This window comes from Scophthalmus maximus, chromosome 15 (genome assembly GCF_022379125.1).
Source record: "Scophthalmus maximus strain ysfricsl-2021 chromosome 15, ASM2237912v1, whole genome shotgun sequence".
Taxonomy (NCBI): Eukaryota; Metazoa; Chordata; class Actinopteri; order Pleuronectiformes; family Scophthalmidae; genus Scophthalmus; species Scophthalmus maximus.
In genome coordinates, this window is record NC_061529.1 from 2,791,129 (window position 1) to 2,807,990 (window position 16,862).

Consider the following 16,862-nt stretch of genomic DNA (forward strand, 5'->3'; position numbering starts at 1 on the left):
CACGACCCGTGACGTGTTTTTTGTCGGACACGGACGTCAGTGACGTCGGGTGGATCTCAACGCTAGTCGGCTTTTCGCGACACAACATCACGCAAGTTAAGCGCATGTCGTGAGGTTCGCGTCTTCACGTTATATCCCCGTTGCCCACCGCGAGCGAAATTCACGTCTGCTCGCGCCTCTTATTGGCTTCGTATGTGATCTCATCATGCCGAAAATTTGCCTTGCATTTGCTGTGACGCGGATTTATTATTATTAGAGATACGATCATGTTTTTCAAAGGGAAATCGCTGAAATTCAATCAAAAATCCCAAACATATTCAACAGAAAAGTATATTTTAACAACCATTTTACAGGGTAAGTTCTTAATATGAACAGATTCTCAGTGCACTGCAGGCTATGTGGAAGTTTCTCCACCTCCACAGTTGAAGCAGTTTCAAGCAGCGGCCAGAGGACGGTGGTTTGAACCGACGTACTTCCTCAGTACGAGCCCGTCACACACGTTGGGCCTTGTTCCTGTCAACAGCTTGGCTGGTTCCTCTCGCTAATCTGCCCGTTCTGTATTGCATTTCTGTTTGTTTGCGCTCTCCTTCTGTTTCTTGTTTTATTTTTCTATCAATTTTCACATGCTCCTCCGCCAAGAGTTTTGTTATGGATCCGTTTATTTGCAGTGCTCTATTTCTGGAGATAACCTCAAAGTGGGTACGTGCCTGCAACAGCTGCGTACTGTTCGTATTGTGTATGATTTGGAACTCAAGAAAAGTGGAACTGCAACTGAGAATTCCACACGTTTCACACCAGACTGGACGTGAATCTGAATCCCTGCGCGATGAGTGCGGTTCATTCTGAAGCTTTTGAATCACATGATTAGGTTTTTAAATAATACCAGCTTTTAAAAAAAGACTCTCAGACCTAAGGCCAGACAGATTCATACAAACATTTATTTATAGACTCCCAAGATTTCAGACCTTCCGCCTGGTGTGTTTTGTCTTAAAAAGAGCAGCAGGGAATCCACTCATCTTTAGAATTTCTCTCGGACACACAATCGATTCGATGGAGGACTGGGTGGGCGTCTCGGCCTCGCGATCGAGCTGCGTCTCTGTCCCTTCTGTCAGTCCGTCTCCGGGGTGACTCTTAGACACCAAGTGGTCCGAACGGGCAAAGAATGTTCTACTAGTCTGCTCAGTGGGGGTGACGTGGAAGGAGACTTAAAGGTAAAAGCTCTAGGGCACTTTCATAAGTGTGGTAAATCTGTGAAGTTCTTCTGTGCACCCGTGGGTCTTAAGGTGGAGTTGTACTGGACATGCTGTGCTACACGAAGAATCCTCAAATCTTAGGCTCGCGTTGAGGAGTTTGGCAGCCGCGTTCCGAACCGCCGAGTCTGAACCCACATCTCCAATTTTGTTGCCCATTGACAGCTGTTTCCTAGGTTTCCAGGCTCCTTCATAGATTGTCAGCCATAAAGCTTCATCAGCAAATGGCAACATTTGGCAAATAATCAGGCATTGAGAGGAAACAGCAACATTTAGGCCCGTTGTATGGAATTATATTCTCTTTGAATGTCCCATGAATAACCATGAAGTCAACCGCTTCTAAAATTACAGTGGCCAACAATAAGCTACAGTTAGTTAGCAGGCGAAACTCTGATACATATACAACCTTTGGAAAGGGTATAATGCCTTGGGTCAATAGGTCAGAAACCAAGGTGGAGGCCTTTTGACGGTGTTTTTCCCATTGTCATGATCAGCACTGACATCTCAAGTCAATCGAGTTCCAGTCTTTTAAAAAAAGAAATGATTCACTCTTTCTTCACAGTATGTGAAGCTGATGAACTTCGAGGAGGAGATCCGGGCCCACCGGGACCTGGACGGCTTCTTGGCCCGGGCCACCATCCTGCTGGACGAGACGGCCGCCTCCCTGGACGACGTCCTGAAGAGGATGTTGCACCACGTGAGTCAGGACAGCAACGCGTCCGAGCCCAGCTGCAACTTCGAGGAGGTGATGAGCATGCTCTTCACCGACGCGGGCGCTCAGGAGGTCAACGGTAGGACGTTTATCCTTTCATAGACATATCGGTACCAGTAATCAATCCTTAATTACATTTCTTTGTCATAAGCATTTGATAACGACATCTCACGAATCATTGCAAACTTTTTTGTGATATATTTAAATTGGCCAATGTATGGAATACGGAATTATTTCACTCCCCATTGTTGGCTTTGCCGTCAGCCGTACAAAATCCATATCGGTCGAACCCCGTAACGTCTGACAGCTGAAAACATTTGACGTCTTCACACGTGAGCACCTGCCTGGGGAAGAAAAAAGAACAGCCTCTGCCTTTCTCAGGAGCAGAATTTGTCAGAAAGATGTGAGAATCAAAAAAAAAAAAGCTTTTAAGACCCGAAGACAAGTTTCAGACGTGTGAATGGAGGTTGTCCATTCGCTCCGCTGCCTTTTTTTAAAGTGGAAACACACAAAAAAGGAACTCGATGTGCTGAATCGTGTTGGCAACCGCTTACATGTGGAGACGTAGAACGTTTCCCAGGGAAACTGTCGTGGGTTTTGATACACTCATATATATATATTTATATTTATATATATGTTTATAAAAATATATATGTCACAAACACAAATGTAAAGAAACAATGCAGCTGAGGATCCAAACTAACAAAATCCTTGTTTCCATTCGTAGCTTCATATTTTCAAGTTGAATGAAAATGTGTTTTGAGATGTTATGTCTTGTTTCAGCCACTGTTCTTGTTTATACATTTTTATTGAATTTTCCGGAAGGGGGGGGGGGACAAAGGCTTTTATGTCAGAATGAAAAAAATGAATTGATTCTAGAAGACTGTCACATATTGTAATATTATTGAAGATGTTTTGTTTGTACACGTGATTCAGCGTCGTTGTGGCTGAGCAGCGAAGCCTCGCCAGAAGAAGAATCTTCCTTCTCGCGTGACGGCGTGGATCGATTGTCGACGCCTCGCTGAACACTGTTCTTACAAAAGAAACTCTTTGGCAAATCATTTTCTTTTCCTCTAGTTGATGTCACAAAGAATTGAACTTTTTTCTTCCCCCAGGACAATAATGATCATATTTTTTTCCTGGCTACAAACAGTTTTGCTGATGGTTCTATAGGTCGCTGTGCAGATGCAGGGAATGATAAGGGGGGGGGGGGGGGGGGGGGGGGGGGGGTCTAACCACAGTGAGACCATGTGAAGTAGCAGCAGTCTGAGGGCTTCCTGTCACGTACATGTGTGTGTGGCCAGTGTTTTCCTGTCTGGCCGGGCTGGCGTCCACAGTTGTTGATGGTTAGTCAAGAGATCTGGGCCGCGTGCGATACCCCCCCCCCCCCCCCCCCCCCCCCCCCCCCCCCGCCACAGCCGCCTCTGACAGATCGGGCGAGGTGATAATTGACTTCTGTCATCGATCACTCACTTAGCTTTTCAAATGGCTCCCTGAGACTCTCGAGCTGCGGCTGGACTGAAGCTCCTCGACTGGTTTCTATAACCCCACGAAGACAGGATTCTTTTCTCTTTTTTTTTCTTCGTGGCTGGCGTGTTAACAGAAAGGCTTCCTGCACAGCTCCGGGCTGTCATAAGTTGCACAAAGCAACAAAGAGAAACACGGGGAAATATTTTTCAGTCATACTTAGTTTTACAAAAGGAAACCACAGCTATAAGTTGATGGTTATAGTTGGTGTAGCACTAAACATTACTGTGTTGCTTTGATAATATCAAAAAATGTCCCAAATATGAGAAATATACATATACAAATATCTTTAGACCAACAAGATGCAATCAGGATTCTTATTTTTTCTTTTCATTGTTTTTCTTTTGGATAAGTTAAAACTCCAGTTATCACTCTTGGGAAATTAATTAGTTGCAGCAGAAAGAAGAGGATATTCGTAGATGAGAATTGGGCGATGATTAATTGTGCCGAGGATGAAGTGATGTAACAGTTGTAAAATTATGCAACAGAATTATTACGGCTGAGATTTACAGTTTGAAACATGCAAAACGAGCAGCACCATAAAAGAAGTGAAAGGTGTGATTCTTGTTTGAAAGAAGACTCTCCTCCATGTGTTGTCGTGGTTCGAACCCGGAGAGGGAAGACGACAGGTTCCCTGGATTAAAACCTCGGAACATCCGCACTTAAAACACTCGCGTCAGTGCTGAGACGGGAGGAAGGAGACAAATGTCTCCGGGGGCGAAACAAAGGCTCTTCCTGGGGGAATACATTCATATTCCACACTAAGTGCGTTATCAGCGGGACACATCTCTTCAGGTATTAATTCCTGCCGTATCTGCGCTGGCTCCGGTGCCACAGCGGGAGCGATACGTCTGGCGAGCGGACCGGCTCATTTGGAGTGCAGCGCTGTACGGCTGCGAGATAAAGAGGACGGGGCCAGATTATAACGGGCACAGAGAGACCAGAGAATTACAGAAATGAATAAAAAAGATGAAAGCCCACAGAGATAATTAGTCTTGCTCCGACTTGTATGGAGGAGTGGGTTGGGTTTTTTTTTGTTTTTTTTCTGGGGGACGCCAACTTGTGCCGGGGTTTTTTCTTTTTTTATTCACTTTGGTCTTGGGATTCGCCGACGGATACGCACATTGTGCCGAGCAATAATGAACAAGCGTTGCTGATGATGCAACTCATTGATAGTGATGCCGCAGTGCACACTGAACCTACTTCTGATGAGTGAAGTCATTACCTTACATTATCCTTTAACATACTTGGATTAGACGATGACGGTGCTCACGGAGTGACGAGCAGCTGCCGCACGACGACTAATCCTCAATATTTTGAGTAATGATGTTGCGTTTAATTGTATTTCCTCCTCCTCCACCTCCTCTGCGACGCCGCCGGCAGCCGCGGCGCTCGCTGCTGATTGTTGGTCCCTGTTGGTGATGACTCTTCCCAAATTGCTGTCACCTTTGATCGATCTCGACGGCTCGCCACTTTGCCGCCATTTGCATAATTCTCCTGTGTTGTTGTTGCCGTTGGGTTGTTGGTTTTTTTTCAAACTCGAATCAAAAACAGTCACCTACAGTTTGTATTCTTGTAAAGTAGCAGAGGGGCGAGACTCCGGGTGGAGTCGCATCGTCCTTCCTGTCGTCTTTTCCTCTCTACTGTTCCTTGACCTCAGTGGTCAAGGAAAGGTGTCAAGGAGGATTCATAGGACTTAAGAAAAGAGAATCCGACTCCACTTCCACCAAACTACGTCTTCATGCGACGGCGGATGTTGTTGACGTGCAAAGGGTTCATATGCAACAGTAACTTACATGATGACGTGCGTCTCTTCTGGGTCATATTCATACTCTTCTACTTCTTCTACTTCTACTTCGGACTGAATCCTCTACGTTCGTGCACGGCGCGTCACGTATATAAATATCGCCGCCGCAATGAATTGTGGGTCGTCTTAGTTCTCCTTTCCTTTCGCTTAGGAAGGTCCAGTGTACCCTCTGCTAAAGGAGGTAGGAAAGGAAGCATTGAGGCACCTCTACGAAGCATGTAGAGGAACCCGAACAGCTCTTATCATGGCTGCCGATCGAATACTTCCGAGATTTAGGAAACTTCTGAAGCAAATTTGACAATTGAACCGCAACAAAGAGTTTTGTTTCCCTCGGGCCCTTGAGAGATCTCGTACAACCTGCTGAATGATCTCATAAAAAAGCAGCATGCGCATCTTCTTTAACTGCTCCTCATCTGTATTTTCTTACTTCTATATTAAGAACCTACTTTCTTGAGACAGATTTGCCCGACAACAGGTACTGTAAATATTCTGCAAACGAAGTAGCTCTGTCTCAACCGGAACACGTGCTGTGTATTTTCTGGAATCGGCCGACTCTGCCTCTCCATTATAATAATATATCTTTTTCCAGGCCGGCGGCGGCGGCGGCGGCATGAGTCGTCTTCGCTGTGGAAATCTCTGTGTAACATTCTGCGGGGTCTGATCAGAATACCAAATGGGAACCATTAATTCAGGCTCTTTACCACAGGAAGAAAAAAAAAACGTTCGGCATACAAGTAATTTCTCCTCATCCTGACGTCTTCATCGACATCGCCGGGGTTTCTCTGCACGGACGCATGACTTACTATCGGTGATAAAATCCAATCTCTGGTAATGGCCCATAGATGGTAATCAAGATAAGAAACTCTCCGCAGCCAACAAAGACGAGACATTGAGGGATTTTCTCTGGAAAATGATATTTAATATGCATGAGGTGAAGGCAGGCAGGAAATGAAGCTTCTGCAAAGCAGAGATATGTATGTGCGTGCCCGACGAGCACAAAGTGTGTCTCTATGAGAGTGTGTGTGTGTGTGTGATTATGGGAAGAGTGTGTCTCTCTTTGTGTGTGTGAAGTCTTAAAGAAAACTGTTTGGCCTGTTGATCAGAGACTGAACTGACTGTGCTCTGGTTCTCTCCCTCGTGGTGTTTCTTTCTTTCTCTCTCTCTCTCTCTCTCTCTCTCCCCATGCAGACAAGTCTCAAAGTTTCGTTTTCTTTGACGACGGTAAGCTTCCTGCTAATTGGATGAGAATGTCAGCATCAGCCGCCGTGAGGCTGCAATCAGTGTCTCGCTTCTGTACCAATCACCATCAGTATGCCGCTCGTGTTCCTCTCCCGCACTCTGGGACTGGGTCGATGCATTGAGTCATCAGATGATTACAGACAGCGGCGATTCCTCCTCTGTCACAGATATCAATGCCTCTTCAGCCGTCCCTCCAATCAACGCCCCGCTCCTCCCTCCTCCTCCTGCTCCGTCCAGCCGGACTCTCTGTCCCATAATGTTATCAGTTCTTTCTGTAAAGTGCCGTGGATGAAAAAAGAACGGCCCGATTTTGTGTGAAAGTGGCAAAATCTATTTTAATAAGATCGAAGTGATACAATTCTAATAATTTAATGGGAGCGTTTGACTTTGGAGCGATGTCTTTGGTAGAAGAAAAAAATGGATTCCATCCATCCATGTTTTAAACATTCTGGTAATGTAGGTTGCTTTTGTTTAGGATTCTTTTCATTATCGATTAATCTGTCCGTTATTTTCTCGATTAATCGACGAGTTGTTTGGTCCATAAAATGACATCGTGTTCCCCAAACTTCAAGATGATGTTTTATTTTGTGCACACTCAAAACGTATTCAGTTTACTGTCGTAGAGGAGCAAAGAAACCAGAAAATATTCACATTTAAGAAGCTGAAATCAGAGAATTACTCGAACCAATTATACGATTATCAAAATAGTTGGCGATTAATTTAGCAGTCGATTACTAATCTATTATTGATCCATTAATCGTTGCAGCTCTAGTTTTTTTGGAATACATCTTGAACTTGACTTTATATAACACAGTTTACGCACGTTAGGGTCGATGGTTTAATTTCTGCCTCAATCTCGTTTCGGGGAGGTGGAAGATTTTAAAAATTGACGACCTCTCCAGATATAACGAGGTTCCACCGTTGACCCAGTCCTAGTGGCCCCCCCCCCCCCCCCCCCCCCCCATCATCGTCATCACGTGACAACATCACATCTCTGTGTGATTGGCTCCGACGGATTCCCCCCCCCCCCCCCATATACAGTAAGTGTGTCATCTGCCGCCGCTGTACGGAAGCCCCATCACATGTGTTTTTTAATCACCTCCTTCAAAGCTCCCCTCCGCAGCCCCTCGCTTTGAAGGTAGCCGCTCATTTCCCTGTGTGTGTGTGTGTGTGTGTGTGTGTGTGTGTGTGTGTGTGTGTGTGTGTGTGTGTGTGTGTGTGTGTGTGTGTGTGTGTGTGTGTGTGTGTGTGTGTGTGTGTGTGTGTGTGTGTGTGTGTGTGTGTGTGTGTGTGTGTGTGTGTGTGTGTGTGTGTGTGTGTGTGTGTGTGTGTGTGTGTGTGTGTGTGTGCGTGCGTGTGCGTGCGTGTGCGTGGATTGGCTGTGGCAGGTACAATATACTGTACCACTGGTTGAGACCACAGTTAATCTCTCAGGCAGCGTAAGATCAGGAGGTTTTATCGAGGTCACCTCTGAGCGTGATATAAGGAGTCTCCTCGCTAAAAGGGCTCGCGGCCCCTTCGTCATGAATCTCTGTGTTCCTGTAACCGCCGGGTCTCGGCGGATTGGCCGCCGTCGGCTACACTCGGCACATCAACCAGATAAAAAAATACCAGCGTTTTGACCAGGCTTAGCATATTTATTGATTTCTTATTTGTGCGACAGGCTGCATTATCCTCATGTGATTTACAGAAATTGCAAATCTGTTTCCTCCCCCCCAACCGAACCGCGAGCATAATGCAGTTAAAGAAATTCAACCAACAATCCCCGAAGAAGATCAAAGGGGCCGATGCAGCCATCCAGTCTGGCCCCCGTCACACTTTCCTCATCAGTTTCCATTGAAGTTTGTCACATTTGATATGCTACGTGTGAGCGTCTGTGATTCTCCGTTTCTTTTTTTCATTGGAATTCTGTGTGTGTGTGTGTGTGTGTGTGTGTGTGTGTGTGTGTGTGTGTGTGAGAATCAGTCGTGTTTGCATAAAAAAGCTGACGAAACTTTGGGGAAATCTTCACGTAACTGACAAGAATCTAATGTGTTTAGTCTCAACTGGTGTCCCGCTTTAATCACGTTGATCTCACACCAGCGGCGTCGTAACGGGGTTTGTTCACCTTCGCTGCTGATGTGATATATCTCATATGTGATCATTGTCATTCATAGTTAGTAAGTAGATTAGTACATTAAAAAAAAAAAAAAAAAAAAAAGAGGCTACGAGCAACCTCAAGGCTCCTTCAAACCAGGTTTTGTTTTCCCATAAATAGTTTATGTAGAATGAGGCTTTTCAGAAATTCAATCTGATTTATTCTTTGAGGTGCAGAACTACAAGGCTCTGCCATGTCCTGTCAGTCTGGGCGAAGGAGCGGGATTGATCTCTCATTCAGGGAATATTGATATTCATGTTTTTATATATCTGCATAGTGAAATACACTCAGTTAAGAGTCAGTTTTGCAGAAACACTCAGCTAGAACGAATGATAATCTGGAAGAACTGGCATCTAAGTGTAATACAGGCAGCAGGAAGTCAAGTTCACACCTTTACAGCGGGAGGGGTTATGTGTCCACCTGCATGAATACGATTGGACGCCGTTGGTCAGCTGGTGAACGGACCAGTGAGGGCGAAGATGCTTCAGCATGTAAAATAAATACATGATATTTCTACCGTTCCGTCAATAAATAAAATATGTAGAGAAGAAAATCCCTTAAAATAAAGACGTTAACAGTAAGGGATTTTCTGCTTCTGTCCTGATGTTTAACACTGAACTCATCGTGGACGACCACAGGAACCTTCGTGTAACCTCCGTCTCCTTTGTTTTCAACCTCGTCCCCTCCTCTCTCTCTCTCTCTTTATCTTTCCATCTTTGTCCGTCTGTTTGCATCTCTCTCTCTCTCCCTCTCTCCGTCTCTCCCTCCTCTTCTCCCTGACATCAATGAGAAACTGGATGGTTTTTGATTATTACATGGCTGTCAGGCTTACTGCTATTAATTGAATTGAATCCCAGTCCATCTCCTTCACTCCTCTCTCTCCTCCCTCGGTCTCTCCCCCTCTCTCGCTCTTCTTTTCCTCTGGCCTCACTCGCATTTTCTGTCTTGTTTGTCATGTTTTTTTTCGTCTTCCTCTTCATTCCTCATGTCCTTCTTTAGCGCCTCTCTCTCTCTCTCTCTCTCTCTTTCTGTCTCTCTCTCTCTCTCACTCTATCTCATTTCTCTGTCCCTCTCGTCCGCCCCCCCCCCCCCCCCCCCCCCCCGCCCTCCCTCGCTCATCCTCCCCTCCTTGAGCACTGTGATACTGTTGTCATGGTGACGCCCATCATTTTCTGGCATGAATGGAGGATACTATATTGATGAGACGGCATGGCAGAGGTAGAAAGGGAGAGTGATGGAGGGAAAGACAAAGACAGACAGACAGAGAGGGAGAGGGAGAGAGAGAGAGAGAGAGGAAACCGCTGGCAGGGGAAAAAAATGGGAATGATACGGGAACGATCGTCCCCGCTGCTTTAGGTACAAAACATTTCCAGCCCGTAATTTGTCGAGCACTAATGAGTCAGAGAGGACACCGCGAGCCCTCTCTGGGGGTTTGGGACAGTCGTCGCCGTCCTCGCTCCCTCCGAAGAGTATCCCCCTAAAAACACTGTTATTCGTCTCCCCTCAGCGCGAGAAGTCAGAGGGGAAATTCCTTCTTATTAGGAAGCAACAAGCCGTCTTCAGCCTGCGCGGCTGCTTCCCCGTGTTTAATGATTTGTGCTGACAGCCCTGATGAAATGTGGCCGATTTTCTTTAAACGAGCGTTGGTGTTTTCCGGGGGCTCGGATGGACATTTGTTATCGGCGCGTGGCGTCGCGGTGTTTGCACACAGGGCGTCCGAAGCAGAAGGCGAGCTCGTTACACACTTCAGATGTGGACGTCACGTCGAGCGGCTCGGCAGAGCAGATGAATGCACGACATTCTGACCGACACCATTGGACTAAGATAAAGAAATCACTGCCAGATTTTATTGTCAAATACAAAAAGAAGATCTTAGAATAGAGACTCTAATACTCGTGGACATGTCACAGTACATTTCAGCAGAGTAACGTCACCGGCGACTTTGTTTCCTGGTGCAGAAGAAAGGGGCATTTCAACAGCGTGCCGCGGAAAATAAAAGAGTGTGTGTGTGTGTGTGTGTGTGTGTGTGTGTGTGTGTGTGAGGATCCAACCGGACGTGAGGTCGATCTGTCGGCCGACACGTGTTTGATCTCTGACCTTTTGCTCCACAGTTCACTTGCTGTCGGAGACGATCCAGGGGGTGACGGCCACGGCCACCGGGATCCAGTACCAACAGTCCTGGCTCTGCATCCTGTAAGATGAAGGACATGTAGTGTGTAACGTGTCAGATTTAGAGCCGAGGTCATTAATCTGTTAATAGATCAGCTGATTGACAATGTGGGGAATTTGTCTTTCTTGTAAATATGCAGTGGTGAGAATTTTCAGCCTTTATTTTGATTTAATGAACTCAATATCAGTAGTAACATATTTATTTAAGGATATGTAGGTATTAATAAGAGTGTTATTGCTGAAACATGTACAACTAAAACAATATTTTTTTTAAGTTCAGTGAAAATTATTGGTCTTCAAAACAATTTCCAGATTGTTCAGTGGGTTTTAAAATGGTTCATATTTTTTAAGAAGGTGAAATAATCTAAGTCCATAAACGAGCATTTAACTATGAAAAAAAATACAAAAATACAATTAGGAGATTTATGTGAGGCACGTTTTTCATGATGTGATATTTTAATCTTTCTGCAGGAATTTGTTTTTGAGTGTCTCCTCCCTGTAACCGTGTGTGTGCAAATGCTTTCACATTTGTGTGTGTTTGTGTGTGTGTGTGTTATTAAACACAGGCTCACCCATTATATTTGAATACCGTCTAACTGTTGCTGGAGACAAAGAGGTTAATCTATGGAAATGAAGGGCGGTGATACTGAGGTGAGGTGTTGACATTTATAAAACCTCTTCCTCCTCCTCCTCTCCTCCTCCTCTTTTTCCTCCTCCTCCTCCTCCTCCTCTTCCTCCCTCTCTCTCCGCTCCAGCTGCAACGTGAAGCATCTCCAGAGGCGTCACGTGTGCATCTCCCGCCTGGAGAGGCCGCAGAACTGGGGAGAGAACTGCTGCGAGGTCCGCTATGTCATCTTGATACTGGCCCCACTCAAAATGGTAACTGCCGCCCCCGGAGGGAGTGAACGATACATGGGATTTATCTGTTTGTACATCCACCTGGTCGTTGCAACATTTCATTCATCTTGCTTTTTAACTTTACAAACCTTCTACATACGAAATTACACTCTAGAGGAAAGAGGAAGAAGAAGAAAAAATGCCCTCATATGTCTCCTTTAATTTACCGAGTGGTCTAAAATGCCACTGACAAATCCTCAGAGCTGCCAAATGTCTGCTGAGCAGAAGTCAGTCCAAGAGCTGCAGGGCTCTGGCGTGGGCGCAAGTGTCCCGTTGGCTGAACCTTCGGGGTCACCGTCGTGTGCAGGATTGCTGTTCTCTTCGTTTCTGAAGAGCTCGCTGAGAGGGTTCACACGTCCTGTCAACATCCTCCCATCCCCTCGAATCACAAACTCTTTCTTTACTTGCCGTCAAACCACTCAACCCTCCCGTCTTCATCCTGAGCTGTCTGACACACACACTCACCTACACACACACACACACACACACAGATACACACACACACACACACACACACTCACCTACACACACACACACACACACACACACACACACACACACTCACCTACACACACACACTCACCTACACAAACACACACACACACACACACAGATACACACACACACACACAGATACACACACACACACAGATACACACACACACACACACACACACCGATACACGTCGCTCTTCCCGTGTTCAGATGTGAGCAAACAGAGTGAAAACCCCGCCAATCCCGAGCCCCGTGGTATTTTCTTCATCACGTTTCGCAGAACCACCACCACATCGCGTGTGTGTGTGTGTGGTGACCTGGCACATTTTATTTTTGTCTGTTGGGTTGGTGTCTATCATTTTTTCCATGAACGCATCTTCTCGTCCCCCCTTGATGTTCCCAGCGCTCCTCCTCGCCAGTCTCACAGGCAGCAAATCACAACCGCTAATGTCCTTCTCCGAGACTCGAAACACAAATCACTATCATGTCTCAATTATTCCACGATGGCCGACTGCATCTGCGGAGGGGAAAGTTCTTTGAAGGGGGGCGGGGGCGCGACGATAACGATAATAGGAATTCCTTTGGTTGGCGAAATGCATGTAATCTAGCGCGTCAGTAAGGGCGGACCAGTTTTCCATCACCCACCATTTAGCAAGGCCCCGTCTCTCTCTTTCCTCACCCGGAGTGAATGTGACACGGACAGTCAACCTCGCTTCACTAAGGCTCTGGTTCAAACAACCAACAAACTGCTCCCTGAAAGCGCCCATCCACACGTTCCCGCGCCGCGTTGTCCTCAGAGAAACTCCCCGTGGCTCTTTCTCCAGTCGGCCCGCGGCGTTTGATGCCGACAGCAGAGGGGTCACTCATTTTCTACGCCCCCGTCATTTTGCTTCCCCCAGTCGGCCCCTTTAATCAGAACGCTCCGGCAAAAAAAAAAAACATCCTCTGGGTTTTAAATACTCAGACCTTGTGCAAACCGACGTGCCGCACACCAGTCTGTTTGCAGAGGGAAATCAAGAGATGGATGTCTTATTCCCAGAAGGCTGGGAAAGACAGAAAGACAAAGCTCCAGATTCATTTGAGATTCCTTCTCCCATGCTCTTTTGCGCTCTAGTTGAAATTCAGTTACAACTTTGAACAAGCTTAAAGGCTTCAGTTCCTGTGTTTGCTGCAGCTGCCTCTGGACGTGCAGAGCCCGGCCATGTTGGTATCATCACCACCGGCTGACGAGGCTTTCGCTGGCACCGCGCGCGCCCGCCGGCTGCCAGGACGACGTTACCGTCACTCTGTCGCACTTTGCGTCTTGGGACGGCGTTTATTCGTAACAGATGTGGGATCGTTGACTGAAGCGCCTTACTTATTTACATTTGAAGTGATAATGTTAAAGATGTACCACAGTACTTTATATCAAATATCAGGTTCATATCTCTAACTATATCTTAGGTTGTTTTGTTTTTTTTGCCATTGGGAGACGTCAAATAAAACAGATTCAATATAAAACAAAACATGATACATTGTTGTGAATAGACGAGCAATTTATTTATTTGTGACCTGCCAGCGGACTACAGATGTAAATCAGCCCTCGGCTAACACTGGTACAATGCATCAAATGTTTACATTAAAGTTTGAAATTGTACACGGTCCCCTCTTAAATAAAAATAATGGATAATAATAATAAAATAATAATAATTTATCGATAAAATGAAAATGTCAGCGAGGTAAAAACAACAACAACTACAAAAACTTACTGCATATCTAGTTCTTGTCTGTTCTCTCGTGGTTTACAGTGAAGTATGGCGTGACAACCCACCTTAAAACATTATCATTAAACATAATCCCGTCATAGAGGAGATATTTGGAAAACATTTTTGGTCCAATTGTTTCAGGATAAATTGTAGAGACAGAAACGTAATTATCACCTGAATCGTTTAGCTCTGATGCTTTTGTGTCCTTCAGCTCCTTGTTTTTGTTTCATCGCAATTTACTCTTGTTTTCACTCTCGTTGTTCTCCGCATCATTTACAGCTGCACAAGGTCACAAAGATAATTGTGTCTACTTGATATATGAATGGAAACTGTTTGTGTTGTGTCAACAACAACAACAACAACAACAAAATCAATTAGTACATGAAGAACAAAATCAGCCATTGGCTCCGTGATTGTGATTTTGATGTTCATCATTGTGCTCGTTCACAGAAAAGCACCAAGACGGCGATGGAGCTGGGCCGGACGTTCGCCACCCTCTTCTCTGACATTTCCTTCAGGCAGAAGCTGCTTGAGACCAAGACGCAGGAGGAGTTCAAGGAGTCGCTGGTGTTCCAGAGGCACCAGCTGACAGCGGTCAACCAGCAGCCCACCGCTCTGGGCAAGGAGGAGACCGACCCCCGCAGTCACAAACCCCTCAAGGTGGGCGACGACGTTCCCCCGTGTGCACGACCTTTCAGGGAGTCACCGCCGGCTCCCTGAGATGAGGCGGATGATTCTTTTTACCAGTGTGTCTCATCCTCATCTTCCTCACCTTTCACTTCCTTTTCATCATCCCGTTTCTTTAAGGCGTTTACGGCCACTGCGATTTCAGCGATCTTGCAATTTTATTGCCAGCCTCATTGTGCGACACGGAATCGAATAAACTCGGGTACGACGTCAAGTGCGACGTACGATGATGGAACCTACTGAATGCTCGAGAATATAACATCATGTCTGGTTGACCGGTGTCTTTTCATTCTGCATGCTGGTTGTGTAGTAGACGCAGGTCACAGCGGTAATACTACATTACAGACACTGTCAGAATTTTGTCCCGGATTATCCGCGGCCACAGGACCGTGACAACGGCCATAAGACCGTGACAACGGCCATCTTTGAAACTGTTTTCACAGTGAGATGTAGGAGAACCACGACCAAAGAAATCCCCCCCCCCCCCCTCAAATTTGCATTATGTATTCTCGCCTTTCCAGCGCTCTGCAGAGAAATGAGACTATGCACATACATTTACACATTTAAACTTTTTAAAATCCTCTTCCGTCTCGTTCCCCGCTCATAACTACCCTCCTCCTCCTCCTCCTCCTCCGCCTCCTCCTCGTCCTCGTCCTCGCTCGGCTGGCTTGACTCTTCCATCTCTTCTCTCCCCCTAATCAATCAGCATCAACTCCTGCCAGGCCTCCTCAGTGGGTAAATGACCTTACATCTCTCACAGTCCTGTCAGAACTCGCCAGCCCTTAGCTACACGTGCACACACACACACACACACACAAACACTTTAACACACACCCCTCCAGAGGAGGCTCAATGCCATGGACCAACATCTCCTCCTAATGTTGTCGCGGACAGGCCGGAGCTCCCAGACATTTCCCCTTGTGTTTTTTATTTTATTTTATTTTTTTATTTCTTGTTAGGTGTTCATCCCAGGGCTTGAAAGGCTCAGTGCCACTCAGCGAAAGAGAGATATATAGAAAAAGACAGATGGAGGAGGAGGGGAAGAAGGCTGTAGAGAGAGAGCAGGTGAAATCCAAAGGAAACAGAAAATGATAGAATACGGGAGAGGCACAGAAAATAGAGAGAACGACCGCACACCTTCTCCGAAATTGTCGTCAGACCGCCCGCAAAGCGCAGCACTCAAAGGAACAAGGGCTGTTGTGTTTTCATGTTCTTGCCTCAACTCTGTGGACCGTTCAGAGAGAGGCGGAGAGTAACTCCTCTCCGAGACTTTGGTTCATCGAACCTGAGCTGGTGATCAGGCCGCACGTACACACACACGCACACACACACACGCACACGCACACACGCACACACGCACACACACGCACACACGCACACACAGACACACACACGCACACACACGCACACACACACACACACAAGCTCTCGTGTAATAATGTCTAGGGATTTAATGGATGAACAGTGCTTGTTGAAACAAGAAGTTCGTGGCTACATAAAACTATCCAGCCTCCTCGAAGAGAAAAACAAAACGCTGATGCCGTTGTTTGTTTTCATGTCGTTTGTGTTGAGATAAATTACTTTGTTCTGGCGAAATACTGTCCAAGCTTTTGAAACTGACAAATGAGGCAGAAATGATTTTCTCAAGAGCTATACGTATCCATAATCCCCCCTCGCCAACCCGATCCATTTCATTGTATAATGCTATGTTCAACAAGAAAACGGAACATTGGGTTAATCGGAGAAATGACTTAATGAGCTCAGGCAGGACTTCACATTTGTTCCCAATCGTCTGTAACCTGGAAGCTCATCGTTTTCAAGACGCCCCTTTTGAATCACGTGTCACTTTTTCCCCAACCTGTCCTCCTGACTTCTCCGGAAAAATACACTACATCTCCTCCGCCGCGCCGTCATCTCTTTGTCTTTCTTGATCATTCCGGGGACGCGGGGTCATTTAACAAATGCACAATTTTGAATCCCGCTCCGCTCGCGTTGTTTTGTATTATGCAATTAAAGGTTTTTCCAGGACTGCCTGGTTAAATTTGATTTATTCAAATCACGTCAGAGAGAGAGAGAGAGAGAGAGAGAGGACGTACTGGGTTGGGTTGGGTACGGCCTCAGGATTTTTCCTGCTGTTGCGTTGTTGCTCGACATTTTTAATACAATCGAAATTAGCAAGATGCCTGAGAGCAAAATG

At 46.1% G+C, this 16,862-nt stretch overlaps 1 protein-coding gene across 5 annotated transcripts in view; it reads left to right on the forward strand.

Annotated features, from left to right (window-relative positions):
* slc4a11 (solute carrier family 4 member 11) overlaps window positions 1–16,862 on the forward strand; it is an 87,270-nt gene that overhangs the window by 51,492 nt on the left and 18,916 nt on the right. For 4 of the 5 annotated variants that reach the window (XM_035609747.2, XM_035609750.2, XM_035609748.2 and 1 more), the window contains exons 5-9: window positions 1,813–2,041; window positions 6,485–6,517; window positions 10,784–10,865; window positions 11,597–11,720; window positions 14,429–14,638. In XM_035609747.2, coding sequence (XP_035465640.1) covers window positions 1,813–2,041; window positions 6,485–6,517; window positions 10,784–10,865; window positions 11,597–11,720; window positions 14,429–14,638 — 678 coding nt within the window. The remainder of the gene's footprint in view (window positions 1–1,812; window positions 2,042–6,484; window positions 6,518–10,783; window positions 10,866–11,596; window positions 11,721–14,428; window positions 14,639–16,862) is intronic. The other variant, XM_035609749.2, reaches the window with a different exon arrangement.